The sequence below is a fragment of the Pungitius pungitius genome, chromosome 10 (genome assembly GCF_949316345.1).
Source record: "Pungitius pungitius chromosome 10, fPunPun2.1, whole genome shotgun sequence".
NCBI lineage: Eukaryota > Metazoa > Chordata > Actinopteri > Perciformes > Gasterosteidae > Pungitius > Pungitius pungitius.
This window is the reverse complement of record NC_084909.1, coordinates 19,467,314-19,483,709: the sequence shown is the minus strand read 5'-3', so window position 1 is coordinate 19,483,709 and position 16,396 is coordinate 19,467,314. Positions and strand designations below refer to the sequence as shown.

At 44.7% G+C, this 16,396-nt stretch overlaps 1 protein-coding gene across 1 annotated transcript in view; it reads right to left on the bottom strand.

Moving 5' to 3' along the window:
• Positions 1-36: 36 nt before the first annotated feature.
• Positions 37-16,396, bottom strand: part of dnah7 (dynein, axonemal, heavy chain 7) — a 58,741-nt gene continuing 42,381 nt past the window's right edge. The window contains exons 51-66 of the mRNA XM_062564959.1: positions 14,746-14,879; positions 14,287-14,622; positions 14,022-14,144; positions 13,591-13,789; positions 11,325-11,417; positions 11,032-11,208; positions 10,706-10,867; positions 10,424-10,624; positions 10,066-10,227; positions 9,181-9,366; positions 7,989-8,126; positions 6,066-6,296; positions 4,281-4,433; positions 2,790-2,967; positions 2,253-2,356; positions 37-661 (exon numbers count right to left, since the gene is read on the bottom strand). Of these exons, the coding sequence (XP_062420943.1) occupies positions 455-661; positions 2,253-2,356; positions 2,790-2,967; positions 4,281-4,433; positions 6,066-6,296; positions 7,989-8,126; positions 9,181-9,366; positions 10,066-10,227; positions 10,424-10,624; positions 10,706-10,867; positions 11,032-11,208; positions 11,325-11,417; positions 13,591-13,789; positions 14,022-14,144; positions 14,287-14,622; positions 14,746-14,879 (2,784 nt within the window). The 3' untranslated portion in view covers positions 37-454. The remainder of the gene's footprint in view (positions 662-2,252; positions 2,357-2,789; positions 2,968-4,280; positions 4,434-6,065; positions 6,297-7,988; positions 8,127-9,180; positions 9,367-10,065; positions 10,228-10,423; positions 10,625-10,705; positions 10,868-11,031; positions 11,209-11,324; positions 11,418-13,590; positions 13,790-14,021; positions 14,145-14,286; positions 14,623-14,745; positions 14,880-16,396) is intronic.

The window sequence follows — 16,396 nt, the reverse complement described above, 5'->3', positions numbered from 1 at the left end:
TTTTAGAAACTAAATAACGGGAAGCTGCCGCTGAGAACTTCTGCCATCAGCTTTTAAGTCAAGCACAAACATTGGTATTATTGTTGGTAATATGGCTTCTGTACCATATTACCACGTAATACCCATCAAACCCTTAAAATGATAAAGTTGACATCACAATCTTAATGAATAAAGGAAAAGACCACCTTAAAGAAACCACAGACACATTCATATTTGGAAAGTTTACCATTAGAAATGGGCAGTATCTCTTATGTATGTGATAAAGTCACTGATCTAGAAATACAGCACATTTAACATGCAAAGCAATGTAGGCTGATGAAATGGCATCTTGAGGCCAGTTAAACAACACTTTTTATCCTCTTATTCTTTCAAAGCTGCACTCCAACCTAAACCTTAACACCCCTCACTGTTGGCTTTAGGCACTACGTAACGGGGACGGGGTGTCACATGACCACTAGGAGCTGAGCTGGCAGAGCAGCGCCACCCCTCTTTTGATCCAGTGTTCCTCCGGCAGGTCGGAGTTGAGCGTCATGGCGATGACGTAGTTGGTGGAGTGGCCCGTGGTGGACAGGGTGCCGCGCCGCTCGCTGGTCTTGTAGACCGGCACCACGTAGCACATCCTCTGGGGGATGTCCTGTCGTTTCAGAGGCTTCAGCCACATCTGACAGGAGAGCGAGAGGAACAGATTTCACAGGTGGAAGCGGATTCTTCCTGCGTGAGCTTACGCACAGTCACCCTCATTCCATCAGAAACAGTAGGAGAATAAACAGACTCTATTGGAAAGCCTCTCCCTGCATCACACACATCAGATTGTATTTCAGGTTCAAAGGTCAGGACTTGGACCTTTGGAACTCTGGAGTCTTATAAAACAATGGCATTCAGGAGTAAGGCTCGCCTCGTGCTCATTAGGAAGTCGTGGTTGTGCGATAAACTGGGCCGCTCAACAAAAACAGTTTGTTGAGTTGCAGCCAGAAGACTCTTCTGTCTCCACAAACAGCTCCTCTGTGAAGATTTGCATTTCAAAGCGCCCTCTGTTGTGATTCTCTCTCTCTTTACCCCCCCCCCCCTCCCCCCAAAAAATAAGCATATTTTTAATTAAATTCCACTCTTGTAAAAACCCTTTTCTGTTAATAACTTGCCCTGAAATGTCTCCGTATAAAAAAAGCTTTACTCCTAATCCCAGCATGCATTGTGAAGGAGAAGAAGGCCAACTGCATCGTTCCTCGCTCTCCGCCACTGGCGCTCTGCTCCATCACCGCGTCGGCCTGCTTTCAGAAACCATATCAAGCTCAGTTAATTAATAAAAGGATGAGTCGAGGCGCATAAAGGAAAGTGCTGAAGCTGCTCCGCTCTGCTGTGAACGTCCTCCGGGGGGGCTGCTGCTGCTTGTTGTTCTCCTCCACACTCACAACATTGGCCTCTGATTTCTTTCTTTTTTTAAACAGTCTACAAGCTAAATAATACTAAATAATAACGGAATCTGCAGCATTTTTATAATTTGATACGTAAACACATATTATCTTTGTTCTCTTGGGAGGCTCAGAGAGCTTCACAGGGGAAGAATCAATAAAGCCCCTCAAACGTTACGTAAGATCACGTTACGTAACACGATTCCTTTTCTCTCGGTGCGTGGAGGGGTTTTTCCCAGGATAGAAACCTCGGGCTGTGAAAAGTTAAGCTGATGAGAAAGTGTGTTAAACTTGAATTCTCCCACGGCTGTAAAAATAAGTCTCATCGTATAGAAGTGTGTGAGAAAAGGAGCCGCCTTCTGACTTTTATTACCGGCAGAATCATTGTAAACATGCGTTTATAATCTCTAAATCTTCTTCGATTCAGAATGATTTTATTTAGTGAATTATGGAGCGTTTACAGTGAAAATGCAGGTTGTATTTTCTGTTGTTTGCTCTGGGAGTTCTTGTGTTTTTAAGCTGTTCAAACATTACTCAGCGCTCCTCTGCGTCGTGTTACTTCTGTCTGTAAATAAACCGAGCTGCAATGACGGAACCAGGTCATCGCAGATTAACACCATTATCTGCGCATTTACTTCCAAATGATATAGAAATGTCATCAAAAGTCTTCTGAAGTGAAGCTCTGCTACTAAACTGAAATCTGGTTCTTTGATTGGATGCCTCTTGACCGTTACGCTGTAAAACCCTCACTTTAAATCTATCGGTCCCTTTATTGCCGCGTTGAACAGACTGTGTTTTGGTGCAGATCAATGGACAACGTGGCCGAAGCCCCCCCCCACTCACCACAGGCATGGGGTCGTGCAGCTCTTTGGGGTAGGACTCGGCCAGAAGTTTGGTCTTCCTTTCCCAGCGGGCGCCGTCCAGAAACAGCCCTCTGATGTACACGCCTGGGGGAGCAGGGACGGACCAGAGGTGTCATTTTAAAACTATGAGGAGGAGACGTGAGATTTCCGAGATAACGGACTGTGTCGGATTAGCAGCTCGGGCTGTGAGGGCGTGATGGCGTCCCAGCTGGGGGCTGATTGAGGCTGAGGCTTTAAGGTGGTGGGCCCAGCGAGGGGCTGACACAAGGCAGCGTGTATAAGGGAGCAGCGGGGGGGGGGGGGGGGCTTTGACTTTCTTTCCCCTTTCACACATCAGTTTCCACCGGTTTGTTTCCTCATTTCATCCGCTCACACCTCTCTCCTCATCCCCTTGTGCCTTCTTCTCTCTACCTTCATGAAGTTGGGGGGTCCAGTGGAGGCCGTTTCCTCCTCCCAGAAGCCATTCTAACACCTTCCTTCCACCCGTTCCTCATCCCCCCCCCCGATGGATTCCTACCGTCCACCGGAGGCTGCTCGTATTCCTCGTCATCCAGGACCTCGAAGTCGAAGCCGAGCAGGTCGATGGGGATGGTGTGTTTCCTGGCGTAGTTCTGCTGGCTGCCTGTGAGGAAGGCCTGGGTGAAGAAGAACCCCGACACCCAGAACACGGCCGGAGTGCCATGTTGGTACCAGCCCTGAGGACACAGCAGGCCAGAGAAGAGAGGGACATTCACCAGGGACTCCAGCCCGAACACTATCCACATGTATCTAGAATAATCAGGTTGGAGAATATGGGACTGATTTAAATTAAATGCAGCACAAACCCTCATTGATCATCATTAGAATCCTTGAATGATCTGCTTTTCTTCATCCATGCAGAGGTTCTTTTGTGTGTAAGTGACTAACAGGGACAACAATGTCTGAAATGTACTTCAAGGGAAATGGGTCAATGCGATGTGGACCTTCTAAAGGTGTCTCTTTGTGCCACTGACGCTCAGATTGTTAAGGCATCTTGTTCTGAAGTCCTGGGAGAGTAACTGGGGGGGGGAAGAGTGTATCTTTTCAATAGCGCCTATATTAAACAAAGTTGGGATTCATCAAACCTGTGTCTCTGCGTAAAAGAGTTTATCAATTCAAGATCATTTGTTAGCAATAATTACCTGAATTACATTAATTAATGAATTAACGTACTCATTTTCTCTTCTCACCAAGAGGTTCTGACTTTTTACCTTGTTGTTTTATTTAAGTCTGCAGGGAGCAATGTTTTAGATTCGTCTTAATGCTGCTTTAAGCTCGTCTGTGCTGAGCAGAAAACTCTTTCTTCACTCCCTTTTAAAAAACAAAATCACATTCGCCTTCTGAAAAGCATGATGTCTCAGATGAGATTCCCGTGACTTTCTGGTTCACCCTGTGGGGAGTCATGGGTGGAAATCTCTCACACACACTTCTTTCCCTCCACTGATTAATGATGATCAGGAGGAACAGACTACGTCTCTTGATTGTTGATGTGGATGAAGAAAGTTTACTTTGCAGACTCACATGATGCGTGCGCGTGTTTCCTGTTTTAAACCCACCCATGAGTGAAAAGCATGACTAACTCCCCCTACCGCCTCCTGTGTGTGTGTGTGTGTGTACCAGAGTGGAACGCTCTTGTGTAACTCCAGGGTGACCCGGCTTAAGGCGCGGGTTACAGTTCACTGCGGAATGCACGGCCATTATTTATTTCAAGCAGGGGCGAGGACGTGGGAGTGTACACCTTTATATAAAGCTGTACACACAGCTTTAAGAGCCTGTTTGTGTAGTCCATTGCACAATAACAGATTAAGCTCTTTGCTTTTTTCTTTTCACCTTAAAAAGGAATCAGATGAGAATAGTGTCTTCTCTTAATTTTTTTCACCCCTCAGTTTATTCTCTTATATATATATTTTTCAATGTCCCTTGCAGACTAATCTCGAGTACTCTGTTCATTCAGTCGACCTCTGATCTAGAACATGGCGTGTGTGCGTACCTGAAGGAAGGCGAGGCGCTGCAGGAAGTCATTGACGTAGCTCCCCAGGGGTTTGAGGCTGGGGTAGGACTTCTTCATCCACATGCCGGGGATCCGACCCGTCAAGATGCTGCGGACCACCTCCTCCAGCTCCGCAGACATCACCACCAGCCCCTGCACGCCCACACACACACACACGCAAACACACACGTGCCGGCACAAAGGCGCCTGATTAACTTCCGCGGTACTTCAGAATCTGAAGCTCTTTTCCAACACTGGATGGAATATGAGAGAAATTCATACTTGTCACTTAAAAGCCTCTCAGTGGAGAGAGGTGACAGACAGCCACATAATGGGAACGTATTTGCTCCGCTTTGATACAAGTATGAAAGATGACATGCTCATTTCCTTTCCTCACTCATTTCGCTCTCCACTTAAATCCAGTGAGACTGGTGCATCTCGGGAGGATAGAAAATGTGTGTGGAGTTTGTTTATTGAACGGAATTTTAAAGAAAAAAAAAGTGTGTGCTCAGGCGTGTTTATTTTATTCTTTGAATGTAATCAGCACACATTCATGCGCATACATTCAGATGGTTTTGGTTGTGGGCTTTGGTTTGCAACGCTTCGATCTAAATAATTACACTCAGCTTAGTCTAACGCAGCCCAATTAGAGGTCTTGGCGTCTCCAAACCTCTGGATATACAAAGTCAGTAATTATTTTGCCCGAGGGTGTTAGGATCTAAATAGAAACGTTCAACGCTTCAAGTGTGTCTCTTGGTGGCAATTTGAAGAAGAAAAAAAAAAAAATAATTAAATGTATATTAGTAAAGATGATAGCTGGAAGATAGCTCTACTAATACTATGCTAATTGTCTAATTGTGGGGAGTCATCACGCACAGCGGTGGTGCTGCTGCCAACTAGCAACCCTGCGACATGATTCTTGGTGCATGGTTCCAGTGGAAACCACAGCGCCATACACTCATCTCCCTGTGTTTGGGCTTTGCTAGTTGTGTAGCCAAAACAAGGGAATCTCTCTCAGTCAGTTCGCCACTTTGGTCCATACGCAAAATCCTTCAACAGCTAAAGCATTGATCACCGGTTCAGACGTTCATGCTGTTGATAAGATGAATGGTAATAATGTCAGTGACCCCCCCCCCCCCCCCCCTGGGCTCTGTCCCTCTTCCACAGAGGAGGAGTGGTTTCACCAGCTCATGATTTTGCTGTGTCATTCTCACAAGTTCAACATCTCCATCAGGTGTCCATTTCAGTTCTTCTACAGCTCAAACCTTTACTTTGTTAAGGCTCCAGTAAACAACATACTGCATGTAGATTTTGAGGAGGAGGGCGTTCTGTACGCTGCTTAATTCCCACTAATGATCCCAAAGTTTCCCTCTGTGTGTGTGTGTGTGTGTGTGTGTGTGTGTGTGTCCTCATAATGGAACGCGGCGGTGTTAGAATGGTGGATTTGAAGTGGCTGCTGCCTGCGGGATCTGTTTTCTGAGGACGCATCACCACAGTTCCCCCTGTAATCATTCAGCAGAGGTGTGCTTCCTCTGATGATGTATTGCTTTCACGGCACAACTATGTGAAATCAATGATGATTCATCAGTTGGCCTTAATCTTATCTGCAACAAACACATGTGGTGTAACTACAGCGCGTTTGGCAATGCATCATAGTACGAGTATACAAACAATGAGGATCCCTGAGAATGAGGATTGAGGTCAAAGTCAAACAATCCTCCGCCTGAGAGACGTTGTTACGCACATGGAACAACAATGTGCTGCCTCCCCGCTCTCCGGCGGTACCTTTATGGCCTTCTGAATGTTGACGCAGGACTCCCGGATGGTGCAGAGCAGGTTGTTGAAGCGGCCCATCTCCTGCGCCAGCACCGTGTTCATGCTCTGGTGGTAGCTGGTGGGGTATCGCCTCATCACCGCCTCCAAGTCAAAGTCTGCAGGCAGCTTGCTCAGGATGTCAGCTGCCACATCAAAGACCATGTCATCTGAGGATTTGGCGTCTCCGCCTGCAGAGCGGGACTGATCACAGACACACAGCGACAGAGGACACATGAGATGGAGAGGAGGGACTTGTGGCTCAGATTGGTTTGACAGTTCATCGTTTTCTGAAGAAATGATCCTTTGCTGTCTTTGACTTGATATTTCTGGGGCTAGTCGACAGCTACCATGTAACTTCTTGATGATGATGATTAGGATTATGAGATCCTGGGCGTATTTTCACTGGAGTCCTTTGTGAAGGAACATTTCTCCCACACAGTCTTTTGACACAATCTTTTCAACAATTCCAATAATCATCCACGCTGATAATTATTCACTCGAATCTGTGACTCTTCCGCTTTACCCTCTTCAACTTGCACTATTTACCTATTTGATGCTCAGTCACCAGCAAGCGGTAATGGATAATCATTGGCTAATGGCATTGAGGTTACAGTGTGGGAATGACAAATAGCTCTTTCATTGCATTTGAAGCGTCTCCCTGTTTATCGGTCATTTAGACTGATGGGCTCGCATTAGATGCTAATAAAGTCCACACATGACTGAAGCCTTTATTAATCATGTTGAAAGGAGTTTATATGAATAAATGCCAGACTCCATTGAGCTCTAATTTGAACTTGATGCGGCAATGCCCGTTGAAGTCATTTTCTATTAGTTTGTTACAAGCCAGGTCTGTCTACAAATACACTGTATATAATCACCTTAATATCATTAAACCGTTGGAAGGGGTTGGAGTGTATATGATATTTGTTCCCATCGTGGCTGTGCTCTGTTCTTGTTCCGTATGTAGATCCTCAGCTCTTGTTTAATTCCCAGAGGATTTTAGGTACCTGCGCTAAGTGAGAGGCACTGCTCTGTATCTTAAAATAATGAATAGAGACAGGGGGCCTAAATAAACAACCCTTCCCGCTGTGCAGGGGAAACAGGGCTTCTGTCGTCTTCAAGTAGGCCTTGTTGCAAAACCTCTTGGATTTGATTCTCGCAGCCAGCATTGACTGGCAACCGGAAGTGGTAAGATGTAAACTCCACACATCCAGGATATAATGATGTGGGATCACACGGCTCCGCCAACGCCACTGTGAGTCAGGCTGTGTCAAAGGAAGACGAGGGATTATATTTTTATTTTCATGTTCTTTGGAAAGCCTCTCTACAAACAACTGAATTATTTATTTATAATTTTTCCCTTGAATTAAATCTGCATAGCACATTTTAATGTAGGGCAATGAAATATTTAATCCTGGCAAGGACACTTTTAAAAGACGGCAGAAACTCCAGGGAAGCATATTTATGCCTTTTGTGCTTATGTGGGAGTGTATTTCTGTGTCCCGGTACATGTGTTTTAATGTGTGTACTCTAGTCTACTTGTTTTGTAAGCATGTGCGTGTGATGCATTTGCTGCGTGAGTGTTTGCTCGTAGATTTTTGAGTTGTAGACAGCAAGCAGAGCGGGGACATTCTCAGCATCTGGGATGGTGGCCAAGAGGGCCGCATCGGTTTCAGAAGCGAACCAATCAAAGCCCTTTTTCCCCCTTAAAGCATCCGTACCCACGCCAGGCAACATTGCAGCGTTCTCTCGAACTCCGGATCTGCTGCTTTGAATTCTGTCTTATTTATAATAACAGCATTAGAAATGTGTCTTGGTGGTAAACTGTAAATTCAGTACGAAAAATCCCAAATGCAACGGCCTTCTTTGTTTCCCGTGTCCAGGTGGATTTACCTGAGTTAGCAAGATGCTGTTAAACAGCAGTTCGGTCTCAGCCTGATCCTTGGTGATGTCCGCGTTGGCGTTCATGCCAAAAATCTCCGGCGACGGGTTGAGTGGCAGCGACTTGGTGTATTCTAAGTAGCCGTCGTACTGGGGCCCGGGATGCAGGGAGCAGAGGGGAGAAGAGTCGAGGGGGGAGAAGAGGACCGTTTTTATCGGAACATCCGGAAACATCTTGAGTGATGGCACTCATTGAAAAACAAGTCGGCTCCTTCGATTGCTGACATTTATTATAATGACTATGTAAATGTAAATTCGTGAATAAATAATAATTCGTGGTGGGGGGGGCGCAGGACTGGAGAACCGAATGGCAAATAAAATGGAGCGCGCCAGAGATTGCACTTGTGTTAACAAATATATCAACCCTCACTGATGGAGGCTGCCTGCTGTGGCCTGTTGCAGACATTTCATCTCCTAATGACATTTTAAAAGGTAGCTCAACAGTGTTAAGCCACTATATCCTTTAATAACCTCGGTTTAAAAATAAACATTAAAGTAAGTCAAGTAACTTTTCTTGAGTTTGTCCAACAGTTCTTTAGGGGATGAAGGAAAGGAATTGTTCAAGCTGGGCTCTTCTAACAGTGTGAAAGCCACACTGTTGGATTATTTATGAATAAGACATTTGACATTCATGAGCATAATATAGCTATGCTTCAGTGATGCCATATCTTAAAAAGGTCAAACTATAATGATTACAACAAAAACACACTGACACCTGATGCAAAGCGTGGCGCTTACATAACAGCCCCTAGCTGCCCCCCAGTGCATCTCATCTCCTAGATAAGGAGGGGCAGGGATCTTTTTGTTCTTTTTTGCTTAGTTTCAGGATTCCTCAGAGGCAGTAAATCCCATATTTAGTTACCCTGCTGTACAGAAATCACTGAATGCATTTAGCACCCCTTCCCCTCCGTGGTGAAGTGAGACGATGAGTTATCAATCGGACCCGTGAGTTGCTTTCCCTCTAAAATTCCCATCTTTTCCCAACTATATGTGGAATATAGTACTGATTTCCCCTGGCAACAACATATGGCATAATCTTAATGTAGATCTCGTGCTTACTGCCAAATCCAAACTTAAAGTGGTGTTTTATATAAATAACGAAAGAACATTCTTGATGCTTTGCACACAAATCACAACATCTTACATCTTCCTCAGCTGGTGCATAGTAGAGCCCACTGGGATCAAACTTGTAGTCGGGGTCCTTGATGACCTTTGAAGTGTAGAAGATGGAGAGGATGGTGCGCAGCGTCCGTCTGTCCCAGTCGTCCGTCACGCGGCCTCCGTAGTTACACTCACCAGTCATGTAGCGGATGGCATCGAACGGCACTTCCTGCAGCAAACAACATTTTATCCATTTTGAACAGGGACCTGATGACAACAGTAACTGGCATTCTTAATTGTAATGCCTCACGGTTTTACCTTCAGGTAAGAAAAATAAATTGTAGAATATCAGTGCGTTTCTTAGTTACTCCCGAAACAGAAAACCTGGAAATTCACCTTACAATGAAACTTGAGTCTGACATAAGAGGAGGGGACGGGGTAAAGTGTGTGACATTTTCTCGAGAAGGATTTCTCTTAGAAATTCAGAGTGGGGCTACAAGATGGAAATGTCACTCTATGGAAAAACAAAAAAAAGATACACGTAGTAGATTATTTCTGCCACTTTTTTTCTCAGCTACTGCAGAGGGATGGGGAACGGCGCGGGGGCCTGAGTGCTACCGGTTTGTGGAGAAATGTCAAGAGCGTTTTTGAACATGGCTGATGAAAGCAGCTACTTGAGTGAAGAGGAACCAACTTGCGTAGTAAGAGCCTGAAATTTCATCACGGGCCAATATGTGGAACACATACGTAAGAAAAAAGTCAGAGTTTCGCTGTGTGCCAGAGATATACAGTCAGCACGTACTGCAAAGTATGTTTGACAGAACAGTACTGTGGTCGTATGAAGTACAGGAAACATTTGATAGCATATCTGAAAATGCTATGATTCATTTACGACATGTAAAAGTCATTTATGAAACAAAACGACTACCTGGTACTGTTCGAGGAACATGTGTAGCTGCTGTACAGAGATCCGGAGGTCGGTCTCATTGAACTCATACGGAATGTTCCAGCCCAAAGGTCCAAACTTCCTCCTCTCCTGGGTCAAGGCGTGGAAGAAACACAGGCCGTACAGCAGCTTCTTGAAAACAACCTGAGAGGTGGATAAGCATAAATGGAATGCCTTCCCTTGAAGTTTATTATTTCCACAGCTAAAATAAAACCCTCTGAAATACACAGTGGGGGCTGACAACAGACAAAAAGGTGGAACAGGACACCCGCTGCTGGGTATGATGGATACGCACAGCTAGCCACGAGACACACAGCGAGACGTGCACGCACACACTGACCGGCTTGCTGCTGCTGCTGAAAAACTCCGGGTCGGAGATGGGGTCCATCAAGAAGGAGCGCGCGATGTTGGCGCGGAGGCCCTTCGGAGCCTCATTGGTCATCTTCACCCCATTCTGAAGCACCGCCACGGGGAAGGTGGGAGACGGGTAGCTGGTCAGCCAGAGCCTGAAGTCTGGGTGGGTGGTGTCAGGGTTCAGCTCCTGCTCACACATGTATAGGAAGACAGCTGTGAGTGTGCACTGTTGACATCTGGTGAATAACAAGTGTGTGCGTGTTCTGACCTCACAGACTCTCTCAAGTGTTGACATCCAGGATGTGGCCAAGTGGCAGTTCTGAAGAACCACCCAGGTACCCTCTCTGATGGCCGTCTCAATCATACGCATGGCAATAGGACCTTGGCCTTGGCCCAGAGAGAGGGAAGTCAGCTTGTTACCAGTAAAACCCTGAGGGATGAGAACACACACACACACACACACACACACAGTTGCATTATGACCGGAGCCAATAATAATTTGCAGTGTGGGAGCCTGGTAAATTCCCCCTTTCATTTTGAGTTTGTACAAACAGCAGGCTTCAAGGCTGCAGAATTTCCCAGGTGCCTCCCTACCTTTTCATCTCCGAACTTAAGCAACGCAGCCATGGGGTCAGAGCCGGGGGAGAGTATGAAGATGAGAGGGGCACAGCAGTGGCTGTCAACGAAGGCCTTACTCAGGTTGAAGGGCGGCGCTTCGATGAAGGCGCGACCCAAACTGTCGGAAACAAATTTCTGCACCATGGGAATAACCTGAGGGACACACACATACATGGGATGAGTTCATCGTTACTGATGCGTGGCCAGGATACAAAAATATGCTAGGAAATAGAGAAATCAAGTTAAATTTCAATATCATCAGGCATCACCTTGTCTGGTCTGAGACAACGGATGATCAGCATCTTCTGAAACTGGCTCAGCTTCCTCTGCCACTCTTTGGGGAAGGGAGACTCGTGGGGGTTCTGCAGATGTGCAAAAAATGTAAGTTTAGTTAAGACTGGACATGAATATCTTACTTGGTTCAGGAAAGCAAATTCCTTGAGAGAATAAAGTGTAGTAACTCTGTCACAGCTACATGTCTGTCCACTTTTCAAGGAGAATTGAAGTTACAGGGTGGGGTTGCATCATGTGGAGTTGTGGCAAGATGAAGCACTTTAAATAATCCAAAAAGTGGTCATCTGTAAAATTGATCTGAAGAATTTGGGAGGAGGGCATTGCAGGGCGTGAGAGGAAAAAGGGAAGAGACATACAGGTCAAAAAATAAAATAAAACACTTTATATGTATTTGATTAATTAATTAATTAATTAATGAGGATGGGAGCAACAGCAGCCGGAACTTTTGGAATTTTCTTTTCCCAGGCTGTTTGTCGAGAGACTTCTGGCTATGTGTGTTGGCAGGTGCTTTGAGACGGATACACCTATTTAGAATCTCCTGGGGATTGTCTGTGTGTACAAGGGGTGTGTAAGCCCGTCACAGTGCGTGTGTGCGTGATTGAACAGCTGTTCCTGCACCAAGATTGAATTCTACAACTGGAACCAACTAGATTTAATTGGATAGAAGTGCTGGGCCTGATTCTGTTGATTATAAATTTAAAAAAAGTGCGTTTGTGACAGAGGCAGCAAAGAGCCAAGCATGTGTGATGTACACATGTTTATGTTCACCACACGTTGATTAAACAGCTGTTCTTGCTCTAAATTGCATAGACGTGACTGGCACAACAGAAAAAGAATCTTGTATCTTAATTAGATAAAACTTTAATTTTTTATAATCTAGGAGAGTGTGTGTGTACATCGTCCACACCTGGCAAATTATTTTCCTCCCACATTATCTCTTCGCTGTGCCCTATCTACTCAACATTTAAACTAACTCAACCCAATTATTGGATGTAAAATGAAATAAATTGAAAGTAAAACCTTTGCGCGAATGGTTTATTTGAGTAAGGAAATAATGAATGTAAATAATAATAATAAGTAGGAACCACAACCGATGTGATGACACAACATTTTCCACAATATGATCCCACTGTAGTTATTATTATAAGTATTAAGACCCGTTTGCTAAGTATCATATATATTGATATCCATTATTTGAAGATGTGCAAAAAAGTAGCTAATAATAGAAGCAGAAACTCTGGTAAAGCTATAATGAAAGAACAATAATGCAGTATCAAATAATAGATCAATACAAAAGAGCCAATATCATATCAAATACGAGTATGTATGGGCCAAGGGAAGGCGATGCAGTGTATTGTACACAATATGGTTAGTTGTGCAGAGTGGGAGGGGGGGCGTGTGTGCGTTTCATGCTGAGCTGCAGAGCAGGTGAGACTGACCCGAGGTTTATGTGCCAAACCCAGTGGAAGTGGAAGGTTTAACCTCTTCACTCTGCCCTTATTCCCTTTCTCATCCCACACCTGCTAACAATGCTTAGCTCAGGGATGCTTGTATTCCAGAGAAAAGGACGTATATATATATATATATATATAAGAATTTTTTGTTGTTGTCCAGGTTTTGCTAACTTGAATCTGAGCACTAACTGACAAGCAGTCTACAGTCAGCAGGGGCAAACAGAGCATTTACAAAATGTATTATATAAACTCTGAGAGGTGTTCTCCTTAAATACACACACCGCAATGATTGGCTCTAATCAGATCGGACGCACTATGAAACTGAAAATAACTTTAGATTTTTTACTTTTAGCCAAGTAAATCAAAGCACAACACTTGAGATGGCGCTGATGCAAGGTTTGGTCACCCTTCAGCGACAAACACAAGCGCAAGTTGTTGTTGAGCAGTTTTGCCATAATATATTAGCCTTTTTCCCCCCACTATTATTTTGTGTTGCTAAATGTGATCCAGTTTTAGCAGCTACCCTCTTGAACTGCTAATCACAACCACATATTCAGCTGAAAGTCAACACATTTACAGTTTCTACAACCAGACACCAGCAGTGCCAGCCATATTAATATGCATAGACAACATTTGCATTTTGAGAGGGGTTACAGATTTTCCTCTTCTTCTAGTTCTCCTTCTTATTTCAGATTTAATGCCACCTCTCTGATTTTGTCTTTGCCAACACAGAAACATACAGGACCCCCAAAAGCAAAGAATGGCCAGGCCCCCTGAAGCCACTCACCGGGCTGTCGTACACCGTCTTCCACTCGTCCCTGAGGCGAGCCATGTCCTGAAGAAGACCTTTAAAGCGCTCCATTTCCTCTAACCGGCAAATCTCGTCCCAAGCCTTCTTGGGGAGCCAGGTGCAGGGGTTGGAGTGGGGATTGTCCAGGCCCACACCCCCCGTGAGGAGGAAGCGCCACTCCCCGTCATCCACCAATGACATTTATCAAAAAAAGTGTTTACAAAACAGCGGATTAACCAGAATTTTTGACTTACAACGATTTATGGGTTGAATATTCATATGTCTGATTGGCCAATCGGGTTTTTTGATCTGCTAACCAAATAAAACAACAAAGTAATCAAACTCAAAAATGTATTTCAAATGACATCTATGAGTGACATGTGGTTAATCTGTACACCTTGTGCAGCGTGCGTGTAATTCCTACCAGTTTGTTGTGCATGAGCAGATTGACACTGAGGCAGAAGGAAAAGAGCAGCTTGTCCTTTTCAAACAGTGAGCGGCACACATTGACATATAGTGTGTAGGTAAAGTGGTCCCTCAGGATCTGTAGTCTAAGAAGAAGCAATTGCTAGCATTTTAACAATTTTGTTCAAACTCAACCACACTCTATGCACTATGAGTGGTTTTACATGCTTTGTTTTTTATTCAGCTTACGTAATTAGAGGAAAGCCCTCTAATTTCTAAGTGGCTTACCTCTGCTCCAAGTCCTCACTGGAGTCTGAGTTGTCGATGGAGCCGATGAAGAGGTTAATGAACCAGGTGAGGGAGTACTGGTACATGGGCTCAATGTTCGCCAGGTCAGCGATGGAGAAGAACAAGGTGGCCGAGTGCACGGCGATGGGCGTGTAGCCCATGCGAGTCTGGTCAATCTTGCGCTCCGTGACCTCGGCCACGGCCTGCTTCTCCGTGATCTCGTTGGCCAGCACTTTGGAGCAGGAGAGAATCTTGACGGCCGTCTCGTCCTCCAGGATGTTGCCCTTAGAGGAAGAGAGCACCTCTAAGATTTTATCCTCAATCTCCTTCAGTTGTCTGTTGGAAGTGCAAGAACAATTCAACATGTCTTCAGCTTTCCACTTTGAAGAAGGAGACACTTTGTTTGGTTAGCTAAATGTTCCAACAGTACTCATATGGACATGTGGAATCCAAACGTACCTTTTGTTCTCCGCTCCTTGCAGGATGAGAACCTGTTTCTCATCCTCCAGGTCGGGCCTTTCCCGGGCCACCACAATACCCAGCAGCTGGTCCTGGATGCCCTCTGGGGTGATCATGAAGTTCAGAAGGGTCACCTGCGGCACAGAGGGAGATCCACATAGACGTGCCGTACAGTACACAGTATTCTATGTGTATCTTGGTACGTTACATTACAGCTTTGAGCATCTGTGCAGTTCTTCCTACCTTCTATCCACTCAATTCCAACAACCACTCCGGCCTCGGCAAAGCACAGGTAGGATGCGTTTACTTTTTCTTTTTTTTAATGTGAAAACTGTTGAAGTGTGTCTTTTACCACACAGCCTTAGTCATTCTGCGCCGCACTTACCCGGAGGTTAAAAGCCTATATCTGCTATCTACTCCCTGCCCTAATAAACGAGTGCACTTCTCCGGGGCCTAATTCCATTTCTATTGATGCTGTGGACCCACTCAGCTGGTGGTAAAGACTCGGTGCCCATATAAATCTCCCGTTTGTCCTTTTCACACATACACCCTCCTTCTTCGCTTCCCTTTGTCCCTTGGGCTCCTTTAGGGCTGCTTTACTGGATATTTGCCCTCTTGTATAGAAAGTATAGCATTTGGAATGGAAGTCCCATAGAATACTATACTGTAGAAAGAAAAGACATAAGCAAGAAAGGAAATAAATCTAGGCAGTTTTGAAAAATGAGTTGAATCTAATGGCTGCCCATAAAGAGCGAGGCCCTGCAAATAGATGCTTGAAATGTGATCTTCAGGAATGCTTTCCAACCCCTTGCTTCTTAGTAATGCACTTTCCTTTAATACTTCTTTTCTTTTTCGTTAGGGGGGGGGGGGGTGCTTCAGTGGCGAGCTGCTATCGGTGAATAATGATTCAGCGTGTTGCTGGGGTAAAAACATGCTGCCATTTTAGCAGTATGATGCAATAAGTGGGAACAAACGAGGAAAAGTAGAGCATCTATCTGTAGGGTGGAAACAAAGGTCTAAACTGTATAGTACAACAAACAACATGTTGTTTATTTCAAATGTTAAATAAACAAGACTAAGAGTCTGCAGCCATGCTAGCAGCTTGGAACAGAAGTGCTTTGAATAAAATCCCCAAATCTGTTTAATTGCATGCACGATATGCATGAAAATGCTTGCATACTTATATTTTGTAGGTATAATTGTCATTGTAAACATCATAGTTTAGCTTGACTAGCATGCTAATCTTTAGTTGTTATCCCAATTCCCAGCTCAGGCACATGGGAATGTGTTGGTGGTCATAAACCAAAGTTCTGGTAAGAAAATGGACAATTTGGTTGACTCAAGGGTGGCTCCGGAAGCCGAAGTAACCGTTATTTCTACAATTAAGTCCGTCACAAATTTCATGGCAATTTATCAAATTGTCTAAAATAAAAAATAAACTAGGGTGTCACCAGAGTCATAGCGATACATTGTTTGCCATGCAATATTGTGCCAATCCATCTAGCAGGTATTTCCATATTTCACTGTATAACTTTAACCTGCTAGTCATCACCAAGGTCATAACAAGGTGTATCCCCTGGGGACCATGAGTAAAAATAAGTGCAGCAATCCATCAAATAGACAATGACATAGTTAATTCTTCACCTGAGTG